At 43.6% G+C, this 17,611-nt stretch overlaps 1 protein-coding gene across 7 annotated transcripts in view; it reads right to left on the bottom strand.

Annotated features, from left to right (window-relative positions):
- Positions 1-17,322, bottom strand: part of NT5DC1 (5'-nucleotidase domain containing 1) — a 146,989-nt gene extending 129,667 nt beyond the window's left edge. Inside the window, exons 1-7 of one of the 7 annotated variants that reach the window (XR_010413739.1) lie at positions 17,072-17,321; positions 10,871-10,962; positions 9,404-9,475; positions 7,533-7,639; positions 2,127-2,206; positions 718-802; positions 67-132 (exon numbers count right to left, since the gene is read on the bottom strand). Coding sequence is in view for 6 of the 7 variants with exons in the window: in XM_054505517.2 (XP_054361492.1) it covers positions 67-132; positions 718-802; positions 2,127-2,206; positions 7,533-7,639; positions 9,404-9,475; positions 10,871-10,962; positions 17,072-17,164 (595 nt within the window). In the remaining variant the exon portion in view is untranslated. Of the gene's footprint in view, positions 1-66; positions 133-717; positions 803-2,126; positions 2,207-7,532; positions 7,640-9,403; positions 9,476-10,870; positions 10,963-17,071 lie in introns of all 7 variants that reach the window. The other 6 variants (XM_054505517.2, XM_054505516.2, XM_054505515.2 and 3 more) reach the window with 6 other exon arrangements.
- Positions 17,323-17,611: the final 289 nt, after the last annotated feature.

Genomic DNA, 17,611 nt, shown 5'->3' with positions numbered 1-17,611 from the left:
CGCACACGCCCCCCAGCACTCCGTGTGGACTATGAAAAGGCACCCACAGGACCACATGGGACCTACCAGCCAGGGTTGAGGGCCGGTGACCAGGCACAGACAAGTGAGACAATCTCCCCAAAGCAGTGATTTCTTCAGGGAAGGAAATAAGCAGGTGTCAGAGAAATATGTAATTTTTTTAAAAAGTATTCTGCGGTTACTATTTATTGCCTTGACATGTTTTTAGTCCCAATAGTTAAGATTATTTTGATGACTTAAATTACATTAAAAGGAAGGTAGGCAATTTTATGTCAATCAAAAAGCAACCCTTTTCTAAGCTGAGAAACACTGCTCTTGAGCATCTAGCAGTCCACGAGGTATCTCAGGACAGTCTGGTTCGAGTCCCCGAGGTAATCTATGATAAAGCATCTCTGTACTCCTTAGAAGTAACCTCCGAGTAACCTTACCAAGCTAATCTGAGATTCAACTGTGAGGCCCCACGTGCAACCTGGCCATGTCCGTGACCCATTCTGAGTCAACCAGTCCTGTTTTTAAGCAACAAGAATGGAATTCAAAAGAACCTCTTAAAATATAAGCAGTACCAACTTTGTAGCAAAATTTTAGATAAAATCAAGTCCTAATTGAGGAACATTAACAAGATAGGTAACTTCAAAGTAATTTACAAGCCACACAGCATTTAAAAACATCAATTAGAAGGTCTCCCTTCACATTACTCACCCTTAAAAGCTGACATTTTATAATTGTGTTGTATACCAGCAACTATATCCTTCCAAAAATCAAATGTTTTTTGACCATTGTTCTGCTAAAAAAAAAGAAAAAAAAAATCCCAAATGTTAACCCATGTAATAATGATGTTTTTAAGCACAGTAAAAAAAAAGCAAGCAATTACAATATTGCCGTAATCTAAAATCGGGACTCATATTTAGAAAAGATAACCGATGAAAAAACTCATTCTCTAAATGGGACTTTAAGAAGAAAAATCTTCCAAGAAAATCACTGCTACAAATACATATATACACACATACAACTAAATATTAATATAGCTCATGTAGCCCAAATAAAATAGAAATTTCAGGAGTAAATTTACAGTGTTATAGCTTTTGGGATATCAGAATGTACCACTTCAGGTACTGGGGCATCAATGGGGCTAAGAAGCCTCAAGTCCTAAAGTCCTAAAAGCTGGTTACTTTAGAATTCAGCGCACATTTACCTGATTTCAATAAAAAAGAGCAGCAAATCTCTATAGGAGAGATGAAGGAGGTTCCAAATCCAAAACATAAACCACTTTTAGATTTTTTAAAACCAAGATGCAAATAAACATTACATTGAAACACAGAACGCTGCAAGGCCTTGCTTTCTTGGAAACATTATTAACCAGTGTCCTCCTATCTAAACTACTAGACATTTGTCTCTAATTAAACTCTCAAATATCTGAAGACTAATACATTTGCTTGAAGTCACTATGGATGAAAAACTGATCCCATCTCATGTAAATAACGTCTACATAATAAAATAATTGCTCAACGGAAACTCGCAAACACATGACTAACTCTGGCTCAAAAGTAAACCATTATCCATGTTCTATTAATAACATGATCGTTACGATTTTCAAAGACAACATATGCAAAACAGAAAAGTAATTCTGACATAAAACTGGTGTCTGTTCACAGATTGTAAGCCCTAAGTATATTCAGTCTTCATCAACAGTATAAAGTCTACACGCATCAAACTGTTCAAAATGACGAATTTAAAAACTTCATCTCATTTTTTTGATTTTGTATTATTTAGAGTGCTTAAGGACAGGTGGAATTTTTTAAATTTTTTTTTTTTTAATTCTGCTAATGAAACCGAGAAAATATTTTTTCCAGCTGTGAAGTATTTTCTTTTTAGACATTTGCACCCCCTGCTGGAGAATAGGTTTATTATCCCTGGGGGGAAAAATGGTCAGGGCTACTTAATTTTCCCAAAATATTTGACCAAATTCTCTATGTTTTTCTTCCTTAGTCACTTCCAAAACCACAAAGAAGAAACTGAGTAAAACTCACTCAAAAGACATATATAATTAAGTCCTCTGATTTATGACTGAATACCTATCATAATTTCTGAAAAATGAGTCCCTGGCTCACCTTTGTCAGAGAGTCCACCACTCTGGCACATAGAAGCGCTCCTGGCAGGTCAAAGTAGTTATCATAAAAATAATATTTTCCTAAAAAAGAATAAAATTTTACACTGGGAACAAATTAACACCTCATTTACGTGACACACAGAAACTTGGCTGAAGAGACACCAGACTTCGGTTTGGTTACTTAGAGGGGCCTCTATTTCAATTCAGAATGGCTTTATTACAGGCGTTCACTGTCTTTAAAGAAGGGTTAAGCTACAAGAAAGTTTAAAAATGATATCCCTAATTCAAGGATCTTACGGAAAAAAAACTTTACGTAAAAACTAGACTATACCCTAAATATAAAATGGGTTATGAAAAAGCCACAATTTATGGTACCAATGTCACTGAATTTCAAGACCATCAGCCTAACACTGGAGCACCATGAGGTAATCTGCACAACAGTACCTTTTCATATCTGTGCTGGTTGGTCCACCTTCAGTTTAACCTGAGAAGAACCAGAGCGATGGAGGAATAATAATAATAAAAAAATCGGGGGCGCCTGGGTGGCTCAGTCGTTAAGCGTCTGCCTTCAGCTCAGGTCATGATCCCGGGGCCCTGGGATCGAGCCCCGCATTGGGCTCCCTGCTCCGCGGGAAGCCTGCTTCTCCCTCTCCCACTCCCCCTGCTTGTGTTCCCTCTCTCGCTGTGTCTCTCTCTGTCAAATAAATAAATAAAATCTTAAAAAAAAACATTTAAAAAAAATAATAATAATAAAAAAATCACATCGTGTAAGGACATAGTGTACTTATCTGGGAAAAACTCACAAGCACAGCACAGGCACTCCAGGATCTCAGGGAGGAGAGGGATTGAATTTATCCTGTTTGGCCCTAGCACAGAATTAAACTGGAGCCCTTCCTTGGTGCAGATGTCACTTTTGGACTCTGCCATCCCTGGGCAGACACTTGATGACCCATGTCACATTCCTTTGGCTCCTGTCTGATCCCAGCCACTGCTGTGCTAAATGGCATCATCCCACCTCAAGCACACCTGTGTCATGCACTTTCCCCAGAAGGCTATGGAGTCCAGGTGGCTCATGTGGTAAGCCTCGACCAGGAGCCAGTGGGTGAGTCTCAAGTTAAGGGGCCAGTGAAGGCTCCCGTCCCTTGGATTGACAACTCTGGGAGGTACTCTCAGTGCTTCTCAGAGATCCCAGTGGAATCCAGGCCCCACTGTTCCTTCCTTCTATGGCTCACCGTCTCCACTGTCTCACTCCTGTATACCAGATCGGGACCAACCACTCTGCTTTGGGGGGATCCCAATGTCCTAGAATCCCTAGAGAACCCTTGTACAAAGAAGACTCAAACAGAACCAAAGGTGAAGCCAGATTGTAGTTTAATGTGAGAAAGTACTTTTCGAATGGTCATAACTATTGCATACAGTATTACAGGTGCCTGATTTCAAGTCCTCCCTTCTTCCCATTTGCAAGCTAGGTATGAAGCTATGGAACACAGCAGTCTTGTTCCTTAGTGTCCACTAAGCACGATACCCAGCATACTGCAGGCACTCAACAAATGTTTGTTGAATGAATGAATGATCTAACAATGGAATGGATTTTTGGAATTAGGGAGTGCCGCAGGTAAATTAGGAGAAAACCCTCTGCAGGGGCCAGATGTCTATCCCTTTAAATGTCATTTAATGCCCGTCACTTCTTCATATCAAATTATTAAGAACGTATAAGAAATAAAGTCAAAAGTTCTCCTCCTGTTAATTCACAATATGGCTGTGTGGGTTTACATATCCTTTCCCTCAGTTAAAAATAGTTTGGTTGGCATGATCTTCCTGGTTTTCACTCTTACAGCTGAAATTATTGGCAGAACATCTTAGATTACTTTTCACCCCTCAGGAAGGTCAGGATGGCTTTGTCAGTGTGAGGAACCAGGCATCTGGAGGAAAAGGGAGGTAATATCCCACGTGCATTTCTGCTCACATTCTGCTGTGCTATGAGGTCACGTGATGCTCCAGGGCTCCCAAGACTAGGACAGTGGGCACAGCTTCCCAAGGTCCATGATCCTGCACTTGACCTACTCTCCTGCCTGTGACACCAGAGTGGCCAGACACTCCGGGCACCGTGGCAGCAGGAGAACTGTCGTCACTGCTGGTTACGCCCCCTTGCTTTTCCCTTCCCCTGTCGCTCCCTTTGTGGCCATTAACACAAAATTCAGTTAAAGAGCTGGAATACTGATCGTGAGTCTTGGGTGGGATCTAATCAAACAGCTCATGGGTTTAATGAGACTCCCTCCCACAACCCAAGGGGCTGACTCACTGGACTGTCAAATGTGGGCTGGATGACCGCTGTGTGGACACACCGAGGCTTGCTCAGTCCTGACCTATGAACTGGGCCAGGCTGCTCTCAATGCCTCTTTCTCCACCGAAACTCAAAGACTGTACCCCATGAAAGCTTTGACTCTCGCCCCTCCTTAGAAGCAGAGAGCTTACTGGCAATAAAGGGATTAGTGAGTTCTGTTCAATAAAACAAGCCTCTAAGTCCAGACAAGTCCTATAATCCTTAACCTCTGTCCACTGAGAAACCGTTCCCCAAGAAGCCATTGCCAACACTACGTACTTTGTAAACTGCCTACTCGTACTGGTAACAGAACAGAGGCGAGTGAGTGACTGAGGGCAAGAGAACAATTTATGTTAGCACAATGTTCTCAATTGTGCAGATGAGTGATACCACCTTCCCTTAAAGGTGAGCAAAGTGATGCTAAGAGTGGCTTAGTAATTGACCAGATCACTTTGCCCAGCAAGGAACAGTCAATATGAGCCAGGACCACCTGTCTCCACCTCCCCCGTGGTTTCTGCTACACTAAGCTGTTTCTGCATAATCTACCAGTTGACGGCGGGTGGGGGGGATCAAAAGGACTTGCTCTTTGGAAATTGGCTGGTAATGAAAACCATACTCCTGCCAGTGCAACAACTGGCAAAGGGATTATCAAATAAACTGTCAGTAAAATGTCTCTGTCCATCAATGCTTTAAATTACCTAAATGTACTGGTAGGGAATGCACTTTATAATGCTCTCCTTAAATGAAGGTCCTTATTTGGCTATACTGATCAAAATTTTACTTTATTTTCTTTTTTGGTGGGCAGCAAAGCAAAGTTTATTGAATGATAGTAAAACAAAGTTCACTGAGTGATAGTATAAAGCTCCCAAAGATGGAGGGGACCTGAGAGGGTTGCCCTAAAATTTTTAAACCTATATATCCTTAGAGCACTTCTAGGAATTTACAAAAGTGCAAAATACACACGTATGAAAACATTACCGCAGGCTTGTTTGTAACGGCCAAACTCCAGACACAATGCAAACGTGTACTAGGAACAGACTGATGGACGGCACTGGACGGCAGGGCACACCAGCATTTAACAGAACGAGGTGCATCTGTGTGTGTGCTAATGTGACAGGATCTCAAAGACGTCAATTAAAAAGAGCACAGTGCAGGAAATGTATGATCCCTTTCATGTGCTTTTGAGAAATAAGCTTCAGGGAAAGGGGATTCTGGGGGACAACAGGAGTTGGAGATAATGAATTCTTCATTTTATTCTTTTCTATAATATTTAAATTTTCTAACCCTATGCTCACATTATTTTTTTTAACGTAAACAAAGTTTAACTGGGTTGTGGAATCGCAGGCCACTTTTTTCTTTTATATGTCTCTACATTAAAAAAATAGTATTCCTTTTTGAAGGCATCAAGCTTTCCCTTATGATCTGGCAGGAACAATAGGCCTTTGTTATGTGTCACCACCACCTGACCACTGAGCACATAAATGGGAAACACTTCCCTAACCAACCCAATTAAGAGGAGATAAATTCCAAGCTCATCCTCAGAGCGCTCCTGGGTAAACTGAGCACCAGAGGGAAGCTGCTGATTCCAGGAGGTGGCGCTCTCTAGTGGGCAGAGCAGTGAGCAAACTGTGGGTCATCCTGGGTGAATGCTCTTTTCCTGGCTGAGAAATACTTTACTTCTTTAAGTACTCTCTGTTTCTGAACGGATGTTAGAGTGTAACACTTAACTCCGTGCCTGGCCTTTCTGGGAAAGTTATCTACAACTGCCTGCTTCTGGAGAGCAAATAGCCGTTCTCTGTTTTAGGCTGTAAAAGGCTACACAGACACCCATTTAACTTCCACCAGCCACTGGGACTTGAGATGTGTGGAAGCATTCCATCTCGATCCCCAATTTGAAATCTGTTTTCCTCTCAACTTATTTTACCAAGAGCACTCATTTCCTGACATTTTCATCTCAGGACAAAAACAAAACAAACTCTCAAAAGGCAGTGAATGTAACACAGCAAATCTAATTGTAACAAGGAGTAACTCCAACTATTTTCAGGTTACTACATTTTCTTTCCTTTTTTTAGGATTTTATTTTAAGTAAACTTTACCCTCAACATGGGGCTCGAACTCACAACCCCAAGATCAAGAGTCGCATGCTCCACCGACCAAGCCAGCCAGGTGCCCCTCAGGTTACTACATTTTCTGAAGGAGAACAGTGCATTTCAAAAGTGAAGTGTGGGGCGCCTGGGTGGCTCAGTTGGTTAAGCGACTGCCTTCGGCTCAGGTCATGATCCTGGAGTCCCTGGATCGAGTCCCGCGTCGGGCTCCCTGCTTGGCAGGGAGTCTGCTTCTCCCTCTGACCCTCCCCCCTCTCATGTGCTCTCTCATTCTCTCTCTCTCAAACAAATAAATAAAATCTTTAAAAAAAAAAAAAGTGAAGTGTGGGAGAAGATGGCACAAAAATTTAGAACAAATGAAAAACTAACAATTATAATAAGATCTATTTGTTTATAACAATGTCTTAATCATTCCTTATTAATTTATGCACATCAATGTCTACAAATCATTTCTGAGAAACCTTTTCATATTTACACATGGTGAATTTCTTTAAAGACAGTGGGGAAAATGTGTGAAATTATTTAAAATAAGGGAAAAGAAAAGATAAAGGCAGAAGATAGAAGATACTAGAGCTGGCAGTAAAGAAGAGAATTCAAGAAAACAAGAAATGGGGGGTAGTATGAATGTGAGGAGAAATGGGTAATGGAGAAATTAAAGCAAGGACTGAGCATGTAATAAACTGATAAAAAAATATGGACGACTGAGGAATGTATTATTCCTGGGTGCTAGTCTTTTCACTCTAGAACAAGTGGACGTAAAAGGAGAATCAACAAAACCTAAAATAAAGCAGAATCAACTGCCAAAGAGACATGAGACACGTGTGGAAAAACACATCCTGTTCCTATCAAACCACAGCTGCTCCCTTGTGCATCCGGGCCAAGAGGAGGCAAGATGGCATGCTTCCTGTCCTCACACCACGGGTCCAAGGTCCAAAACCCAAGGGGCGGCCATGGTGGTGCTGCCCCGCACGAGCCATACCTGATCGGCAAGCCATTCCCGCGTCAGACATGAAGTGCTTCCACTCCTTCCTGCCATACTCCTCCACCAGTGCCTCAGGAGCCATCATGTTTGTGCCGTGGCTTGCCCTGGTTTGGGGAGACGGGGTACAATGCTCATCAGTGCCTCCTCTGAATACCCCTTCCTCCAGCCTTGCTATGCGTGGTCCCCCCTAAAACGAACCCAGTTTTCTTTTTTCCGTTTCCAACTGGATGATTTCCCCCTTTAGGGCTCTATAAGGCATGTCCCTAAGTTCTTCGTCCATTTCATCCACCTACCGACAAGTAAGTAATCAGGAGCAACTCACTCTGAGGTCCACCCCATGCTAGCTGCTCTAGACCTACAATATCGAAACTATTTCTCCGCAAGAAAATTCTTTCCTGAGAAGTTGTCGTTTGAAGATAAAGGTAGTCTAACTGGAATGTGCACAGACTGGGTGGCAGCTGCAGAGAGAACACGGGGAAAAGGAGGGGGAAAAGCAATGGGGTGAGAACAAATGGAAAAATCAAAATGGGCTCCTTTCTATAAAGGGGACAATGCTTTAGAAAGCTATATGTAAAGATGGAGGAATCTGGAGTAGAACATATGATGGCACAGGAATTTGCTCTATTGGAGGAAAGCAGGCATCAAGGAGATGAGCTAGTGAATCCAGGAGAAACTGCGGGGGAGCTAAAACTTGGATGGAGGGGGTCAGACCTCAGGGGAGGGACGTTGAGAAGGAGGACAGACAGACATAACAATGAAAGAAAGAACCAAAACTGTAGAATGCCTTACATTCTTTGAACTATGACTGAAGAGGGCTAAGTACACTGTACGAATCTGATAGCTGAGTTTAAGGTCAGAGCTGCACAGAGTATGTACACATACGTACATACAAATGTATACATACCTACATACATAAATAACCTCTAGTTGCCCAAGGCAAGAAACGTGCAAACGAGTAACAAAATATTCAGAGGTGGGGCCACACCTGCTCTAGTTATCTGCACCTTAGGATAAGGTCTAGGGTAGAGTATGAGTTTGTACTGTGCAAAAAGAATGACGTATCAAAAGGGAGAGTATGTACCAGGGATAACCCGTGCTGAGTGTCCTTTCCTTCAACTCGGATCACGTTAATATAAATAATAAATCGCACAGCTGTGTGACCATGTTGTCTTGCCTCTACTATTGGTGTTAGGGGAGAAACAGATGCCCACTCCCTCGCGCCCTCTGTAAGACTCAGAGCAGTGGTGGCAGGAGCTTCTCAACTGCTGGTCCCGCTCTCCAACACTCAAAAGTGCCTGGTGCACCCCAAGGGGAGGGAAGGAAAGGGCGTCAGCACTGAGTGTGAGAGAGGGAGATGGATGAAGGTTCGAAATGACTAGAAAAACCTGCAGAAGGAGCTGGAATACAACATCAGTCCTGCACAGAAGGGACAAATTTGGACAAATGGAGAAAGAAGGAGAGGTGTGCATAGACCAGCAACCCCTACCCAACATCCATTCTATCCTTCTTTCTTAATAAAAAGAAATCTAACTTTATTTCAGGCAACTATGCACTTATCTAACACAACATAATCCCCAGGCTCTTTTGTGGGAGGGGTGGTCAATGAGATGAAGCAAGTTATTAAATTTCTACTGGATTTCCTGCAAATATTTCTGGTGAGCTAAATTTAAAAGAACTAGACCTTTAAGTCCAATCCTTTCAGATCTGTATTTAAATTGTTCAAACAAGTCATACAAAGAAACATAGGCACAGGATCTGTCACCTGATTAATAAAAATAATAATCTTATTTAACCCAGAACTTAACAATCAAATGCTATATAAAGTGTCCTGGAAAAAAAGTTTTGACTTCACAACTAAATTTTATTACCTGAGCACAGTGCCATTATCTGCAAGTTTAATGAAGTTCCCATCTTCTAGATCCAATGCCAAGCCCTTGCAACTAAAATAGAAAAGTCTGATTACCAATCAATTCACAGATTCAGCTAACCTAAGAATAATAATCTATATTTTCAAAAAGTCACAATGCTAAAAAGGGATTCTCCCACCCACATGAATGATACGCTAGTCAAAAAAATAAGAATATCCAGGAATCCTAAAATTAAGTGGCATCCACAGAACAAGTACATAAGGAAAATCGTCACGTGGGAAACTGAAAGACAGCATATTTAGGTTGTAAAATCCTTATGCTTTTAAAAAAGAGGAATCTAAAACTTAAAGAGAACAAAAAAAAAGGAACATCATTGTATGTCTCTGTTAAAACGTGCAAATGTTTTTCATTAAATAAAATACACATGCATGCCCACATTTATATTCTGCCAGATAAGCTTGTAGCCAGGTTTTCTCCTATACTCTTCACAAATTGCCTCCATTTGGGTCAGGTTATAAAAACTTGACCTCTGGGCAGGGCATATTATTGAAAACCACTAAAATAAAGTCAAATACTAAGTTTTAGGTTCCTCGCTGTAAAAGACTTGTGGGATTTGGGGAGAAAAGTGGGTACAGATTCATTATTATGAATAATAAAAGCAAGGAGGTATAATGGCCACCAAATACCAAGAGAATTAAATAAAAAATGACAGGGTACTTTAGAAGCATTACTGACTCTGGTTCACAGTAAAATTTCTAGAGTCAGCAGTTTTATATAGCAAAATATTTCTGTTTCTTCTTTTTACAAAAGGGATACATCAAAAAGGACTAACCAAACATTGCAGAAATATGTAATAGATGAACATCATTGCTCTAGAATTAATTTTGCATGTGTTTCTGTGTGTTGTAGGGTTATTATTAATTTTCCACTGAGCAATGTTAAAGTACAGGATTTTAATTTTGTTGTTTAGATGAGGAAGAGGGACAAAATAAGCCTTGGGAAGTGGAAAAACCTAACCCAGGAAAGAAGTAAGCAGTAAGAGTCTTAGACATAGGAATGTCTATTCAAATTATAGAAAACCAAATGTCCCAGTTCAGACCTTTATTCAAAATATGATTCTTCTGCTTCTACGGTTCTGTATTTGAAAGGCAATAAAGCAAATTTTTTTTACAAAAAATGTAAATTTTAGAGACAGTTCTTAATAACCTCTGAAACTTATGACAAACTTCAGCCATACACAAATATCCAAATCAGTTATTTACATATTTAATTAAATAAGTCTAAATTTAAAGTAGAAAAGGCTTTAATTCATGAAACATAAAACTTTTTAATATAGAAAGCATTTTGTCCTTTGACTCAGTTTCAGATTTCACTTTATGTCTCCATAGAAGAGGAAGCATTAAAATTTTATCAGCAACATTTAAGAATCAGAGGGAATGGGAAGACCTTAAAAAAAAAAGAACTTACCAGAAATCCCAATCCTCTGGAGTCACAGTTAGCAATTCCTTGTCATACCCTTTCTCCTTGACCAGGAACTGAGCAAAGCTATTATAAATGAGCTATAAATAACAAGAAGGAATAAAGAAAGATTAAATATAAAATTCACTATTCATTCCTAATTTCAGACTTGAAAACCTACTGGAGTTACTCATGGGGCAGATGGGAGAGAAATATCTCTAATTGTGAAGTTCTGCAGTTTAATCCTTTATTTTTTTTTTTTTTAAGATTTTATTTATTTATTTAACAGAGAGAGACACAGTGAGAGAGGGAACACAAGGAGGGGGAGTGGGAGAGGGAGAAGCAGGCTTCCCGCTGAGCAGAAAGCCTGATGCGCGGCTCGATTCCAGAACCCCGGGATCATGACCTGAGCCAAAGGCAGACGCTTAACGACTGAGCCACCCAGGTGCCCCAATCCCCCTTTAATGCAAGCGATTTATCCACCCCTGAGAGCCCCGGGTAGCTACTGTGTCTTTTTATATTGCAGAATTAGACCACCAGTATACAAATACATAACCAAGGATGACTATCAATCTTACTCCTGAATTCTAAGGGTTGGAGATCATTAAGACCTGACAAAGCTTTGTAAACTTACTTAACACATCACCACGATGATAAACATATTGACCACTCTATCATTACATCTATCCTCAGCCCATCCTTAGTGGACCGTGCTTGTGAGGCACTGTTCCTCCCCAATTCATAGATTATTTTCCCCTGAATAAAGGACATCAAACCTGTCACTAAGTTGTTTTAGTTTTGTCACTGACACAGGGTAGTCTCAAAAGGAAATATACATGGGGACCAGGCAGATGACCTGAAGGAGGAATCAAGGAGCTTCCATTAGATGCAGGAAATATCTTATTTCTCTGCCATAAGAAAAACTGAGGGAAAAGGATGAAGGAAGCTTCTGGAAATAAGTACAAAGATAAATGGATCTTCTGATTTCTCAGTGACAAAATCCCAAGTGTTTGAGTGATGTGTCTTATTTTTTCTAAAGAGTTGGCTCAAATTTTTAGAGAACTGTGTACGCCAAGCAAAAAGGAGGCAAAAGGTGGATAAAGGTCCACACTCTCCCTACCCCATTCTCCTTCAAAGAATGTTATTAAGCCAGCACCAGAGGCACTTGAATCTGAGGCAGAACGCTGCTCTGGGATCAGACCGAGCAGTATGCAAGAAGATACTTGAGCAACTTGACCCTTCTTCTCTATGTTAACCCAAAGCCTCTTTGACAGCATGAGGTGGCACAAGGGAGAAGAAGGTAGAGACACAGTGAAAGGGATGGAAGAAGGCCTCCCTGAGATGATGATGTTTACACTGACCCCTGCAAGCTGTAGCAGTTAGCTGGGTGAATCCAGAGGGAGGGGAGCACACCAAGTCCAGAAACCCAGAGGCCCACACATGCCTGGATTTGGGGGTTGGGTGTAAGCGTCAGGAGATGAGTGCAGAGAAACCAAAAGCTCCCTGTCAAATAGAGCTGTTCTCTGTCCTAAAGCTAATTAAAATCACTATACATGTACTCCCATGCAATGTAGTGTGACCCTGAACCATGTCAATTGTTAATAGCTCACATTATGTCAACACTATATATCAACACTTCTCAACCCTGGCGGTGGTTCAGAAACATGGTTACGGCTCTTAAAACCACCCAAAAATCTCAGGCCTACAGGCTAGGGTAGGGTCCAGGTGAGGTCATACAGGATTCCTGAAGCCCAGAGATGACTGAAAATCATTGGCTTTCCATGTTCTATGGATTTTCATTCAATCATAAAAAAAAAAAAATCAATAAAAAATGTATTGAGTCACTCTGAGGTCCAGAATACTATGGACAATAAAAAATACACATCATGATCCTGCCTCGCAGGGAACCAGTGCTGTGGGATTAACAGATGTAAAGTGCTTTAGAGCAGTGCCTGACATAGAAGTAGATTCAATTTAAGTATTTGCTGTTTATTATCAGTCTTATGCCAGTTAAAAAAAAAAAAGGCCCTGATAAGTACCATGTGCCCATTTCCACGGTATAAATATTCCCACCATGGCCACTTTCAAGCTACCTTAAACTCGCCTCTGATCAAGGCACTTTAGTCAGTCTTGTACTTTCTCACCCCTTAACAATCCTGATAAAGATCTGGGCACGTGATTCCAATGAGGTTGGATACCTTCCTGAGAGAAAGGAGCCCTTTCCAGCAGGGCTGCCAATGGGGCGTCCACAGCTGTGTTCCTTACCTCATGGAGGAGAAGTTTCTGTAATAGGAGAGAATGAGGTCAATGTGCCGGGAGAACCAGAGAATAGTGGTGCTGAAAAAATAAGGGAGTCTGTGCCTTTGAAACCTGTCCTAGTCCAAAGGCCTTGGTTCTTGGATATTTTTCTATTTTGTTGAGTCACCCCAGAAACCTTGATGGCACAGGGCCTCCACGGACAGCCCCCTTCCTCTCCCAGCCTTTGGGGCCACTGACTCGCTCATAGTCTTACGTGACTAATAACGCACACTGCACATCAGCTGCACATTCATGTCCTGTAAGTTGTATGCAGACCACAAATGATGTTTGGTTCCCCCTACAGGTTGCCAGATAAAATAGGAAATACCTAGCTAAATTCAATTTTCAGATAAACAACAATGAATTTTTTAGTATAAGCACATCCCCTGCAGAACACACATCTAATAAAAATGTTTTTGTTATTTGAAATTCAAATTGAACTGGGTGCTCTGTATTTTTCTGTGCTAAATCTGTCTCGCCACCCTATAATCCTGCTGTTTGAAAATGGGAACTAACATTTAAAAATTGAGAGACTTCTCATACAAGGTCAGATTTCTTTCTTTCTTTTTTTTTTTTAACAAGTTCAGATCTCTAACTTATCTTTTTTTTTTTTTTTAAAGATTATTTATTTATTTATTTAACAAAGATAGAGAGAGAGCACAAGTAGGCAGAGCGGCAGACAGAGGGAGAAGGAGAAGCAGGCTCTCCGCCGAGCAGGGAGCCCGATGCGGGGCTCGATCCCAGGACCCTGGGATCATGACCTGAGCTGAAGGCAGCCGCTTAACCGACTGAGCCACTCAGGCGCCCCCAGATCTCTAACTTATCTTAAAAGAATTAGATCTCTTAAGAGACTGAGCCCCTACTTCCTCATGGCAGATAGATGCTGGCAAGAGTTGAGTGTGGTTGTGTCCTCAGAAGGCAAACCCAATCTCCTGGCTGTCCCAGGCCGCACCCCAACTCCCACATCGGGGCTAACTGCCTGGCCCCATCCACTTCTGAGTCTGCAACCCCAGGAGGTGCACAGGGGTCATCATTTCCAGGATGGCTTTCCTGAGCCCCCAGGTGAGCTGACACATCCAGTCCCCTGTTTGCATAACACTCTGCATTTATTAAGTGCCTATGACACTGATGGGAGAGGCCCTCACAGTGTTCCGTGACGTAGTCACCACTAACTTCACCATCTTCTCCTGCAGCTCCTCGCCTGCTGCTGGACACCCGGCACTTCCCAGAGTTCTCATGCCCAGGTCCTTGCCCTGGCTGTATTTCCTCTGTCCGAAGCGCTCCCCTCTGCCTCCTCACCTGCCCCCTTTAACTCCTGCACTGGGACCCAGCTCAAGCCACCAGTCACTCCAGGCGGCTCCTCTAGGCCTTTTGGCACACATACAGCATGGTGGTGGGAACAGAAGCCCGCTAGTGGGATGATCCTGGATAAGCTACTCATCCTTATTGTGCCTCGTTATCCTCATCGCTAAACGACGCCTGTGACAAAGCAACTACCTCACAGTTGTTGTAAAGATCTAACCAGTTCATTTACACTGAATGCTTATTAGAATAGTGGCTGCGCCATATTCAGTTATTAAAATACCTATTTTTTATTCAGTAATTCCACAATTACTGATCGAACCTAGTATATGCCAAGCATGCAGCTCAGCACACAGAACACACAAGAAACTGTCAGAGATACTGATGTCAGGGAGTCACGGCTCTAGACTCAAGGGGTAGATTCCAACAGGTTAATAGGAAATTTTAAGCTGCTTACACGCTATAAGAAATTAAAAGGTTTTATGGAAAACTGGAGGTGGGATGGGAACGAAAGGGTAAACTTTAGGGGGCAGGGGAAAGCTTTCCAAAAGGAATGCTATTTAAGATGAGATCTGACAGAGGAGTTGGTGTGGTGGAGGGAGGGCCTCCAGGAACAAGGAGACAGTCTGCAGCAAGGTCCAATACTGCCCTCACCACAGGGCACTGAAACCAGCTCTTCTGCATCTTCACCCAATACATGGCCACTTGGAAAGCCCGTGTCTATCTCTGTACCCAACTCTATTATGGTGCACAGCAAGCAAACTGCTGACATTTCATAAAAGATTTCTAAGCCAAACAGGATCCATAACACACTAGGTTTCTTTCAATCTTTAAGCCTCCCTTATATTTGAGGTTTGTAGAAAAGAATGCTTGTCTTCGAGGATCTTGCATTCTGGGATGTGATGCACACACATGCACAAAATGGGTTTTAACATGAGTGGCTTAATAATACTTCCTTCAGATGAAGGTGGCCACAGAGGAGATTCAAGAAAACTCACATTTTCCAGGAGGGAATTTGAAAGGCACATGAGGAAGGAAAATATGAATCAAAGATCTAGAAAAAGTAGTAGCCAAAGGATCAAGAAGAAAAGCCTTCTCCACTTTCAGTATGACCAAGGAAACACCTGTATAGAAGGAAAGCAGGAACGGTACACCTTTTTTATTTTTTAGCATCTGTACATGAATATAGCACATGAGCAATTCAGACACTCGGTTTTGACCTCTGACACGTACCTGAACTTCCGATGGGGCACTGACCTCACCCCGATGAGCAGCAGCATGGGCTGATGTCTGTACCAGAGGCCCAGAGCGCTAACCTAAATGGTGAGGCTTAAAAATGGTTTGGATGGTAACCATAAAAGCACTTGTATGGGTCAGACACTGCTCTAAGCATTACACATCGATTACTCCTCACTTAATTCTTGCAACCTTTTGCGGTAAATCCAATTATTTGTGTCATTTTATAAATGGGGAAACTGAGGATTGAAAAAAAGTTAAGGAACTTGCCCAAGGTCACAGAACTAGTAATGGACACGCTGGTGCCCTAAGCTGGGCAGTCTGGGCGTGGAGCCCTGCTCTGACCACTGTGCTCCTAGTCAGCTCTTTTAAAAGGCTCAGAGATCTTTGACTAAAAAATTTCTGTGAATTTTTTACATCAGTTTCCGTATGAAACCGAAGGAATGGGGGAGGGAGGACCATTCACCTGAGGGTGTGGAATCAGACATACTCCACTCCCCCTTCTTTCCAAAGTTCTGGGAAGACCCCAACTTAGTAGCCTGTTGTTAGGATTCGAACTTATGCAAAGGGGGCATGGTGCACGTAGGAAGTGCGCAGTAAATGTTCATTTTCGTCTCTTGGTAGAAGACAAAATTAGGGCTAAGATTCTCATGGCTTTTCGGCTAGCGTTCCTTCCAATACACCACACAATCTCTCCCTGACTGCAGTGTTTAAAAACTGACAGGTGGGGCACCTGGGTGGCTCAGTTGGTTGGGCGACTGCCTTCGGCTCAGGTCATGATCCTGGAGTCCCGGGATCGAATCCCGCATCGGGCTCCCTGCTCGGCGGGGAGTCTGCTTCTCCCTCTGACATCCCCTCTCTCATGCTCTCTCTCTCTCTCAAATAAATAAATAAAATCTTAAAAAAAAAAAAAAAAAAAAAAACCTGACAGGTGGTCGCATGGACACGCAAAAGGAAAAATGCACACCGGGCAAATACAAGCCCAGGTGGCTTGTATCGGAGCGCTGCTGGAGCCCAGAATGACTTGCAGGGAAGTTCCAAGGCCAGGGATCCGCAAAAGACACCCCCAGTTCCCCTGGCCCCGCCCCTGGAATCGTTCCCCCAGCCCGATTCTGCACAATTTGCCCCTTCTCTTCCCCACCGCTCTCTCAAAGCTGGCTAATAGCTGGGCGCAATAAGCCGGTGCGGCGCGCACGGGCAGGGCCCGGGGGCTGCACACTTCCGCCCGGCCTCGCGGTGGGAGGCCGAGTTCTGCGCAGAGGCGTGGCGGCTGCAGGCCCCCGGCAGCGCTCGCCGCCTGAGCCCGGACGGAAGCCCAGCCCCGGCCGCCATCGAGGTGCACGCCGTGCGCCCCGGGCAGCCCGCGCCACTCACCACGGCGCTCTCGGGCAGGTTGTAGCGACACAGAGTGTGGTCCAGGTCGAAGCCGACCACGTCGCAGGCGGCCAGGGAGAAGTGCTGAGCCATGGCTGCGCTGGAAGCACTGGAGAGCTCCTCGAGCGCCGGGAGGGCGCGAGGAGCCAGCGGACGGGACGCTGCGGGACGCTGCGGGACGCTGCGGGACAGGACCGGACGGGACCGGGGCGGGGCTGCAGCCCCGACCCGGGACGCAGCGCGTCCGCCTCCAGTGCTTCCCGCGCCCGCGAGCGCCGCCCCCGGCCACGCTTCTCCCCGCCCCTCGCGCGGCGCGACGACTGCCGCCGCCGAACGAGTCCCGGCGCCCTATCGCCACCCCCTCCCGCCCCGCGGTCCCGAAGGCGGGGGTGACGGGGAGCCGCGCCACCACTGATGGACCTGGGGGTGCGGCTGAGTCCCCGTTGGCACATAACCTTTGCCACAAAATTAGCCGGGGCTCCCCTTCGTTTTCAAGGTGCCACAGAAACCAGGACACTGTAAAGTTAGACCCGACCCTTT

Source organism: Mirounga angustirostris, unplaced genomic scaffold, assembly GCF_029215605.1.
Source record: "Mirounga angustirostris isolate CCGP_5_RB_7025 unplaced genomic scaffold, mMirAng1.0.hap1 SCAF_8, whole genome shotgun sequence".
Lineage (NCBI taxonomy): Eukaryota > Metazoa > Chordata > Mammalia > Carnivora > Phocidae > Mirounga > Mirounga angustirostris.
Note: the sequence above shows the minus strand (reverse complement) of the source record. Positions and strands in the feature narration are given on the sequence as shown.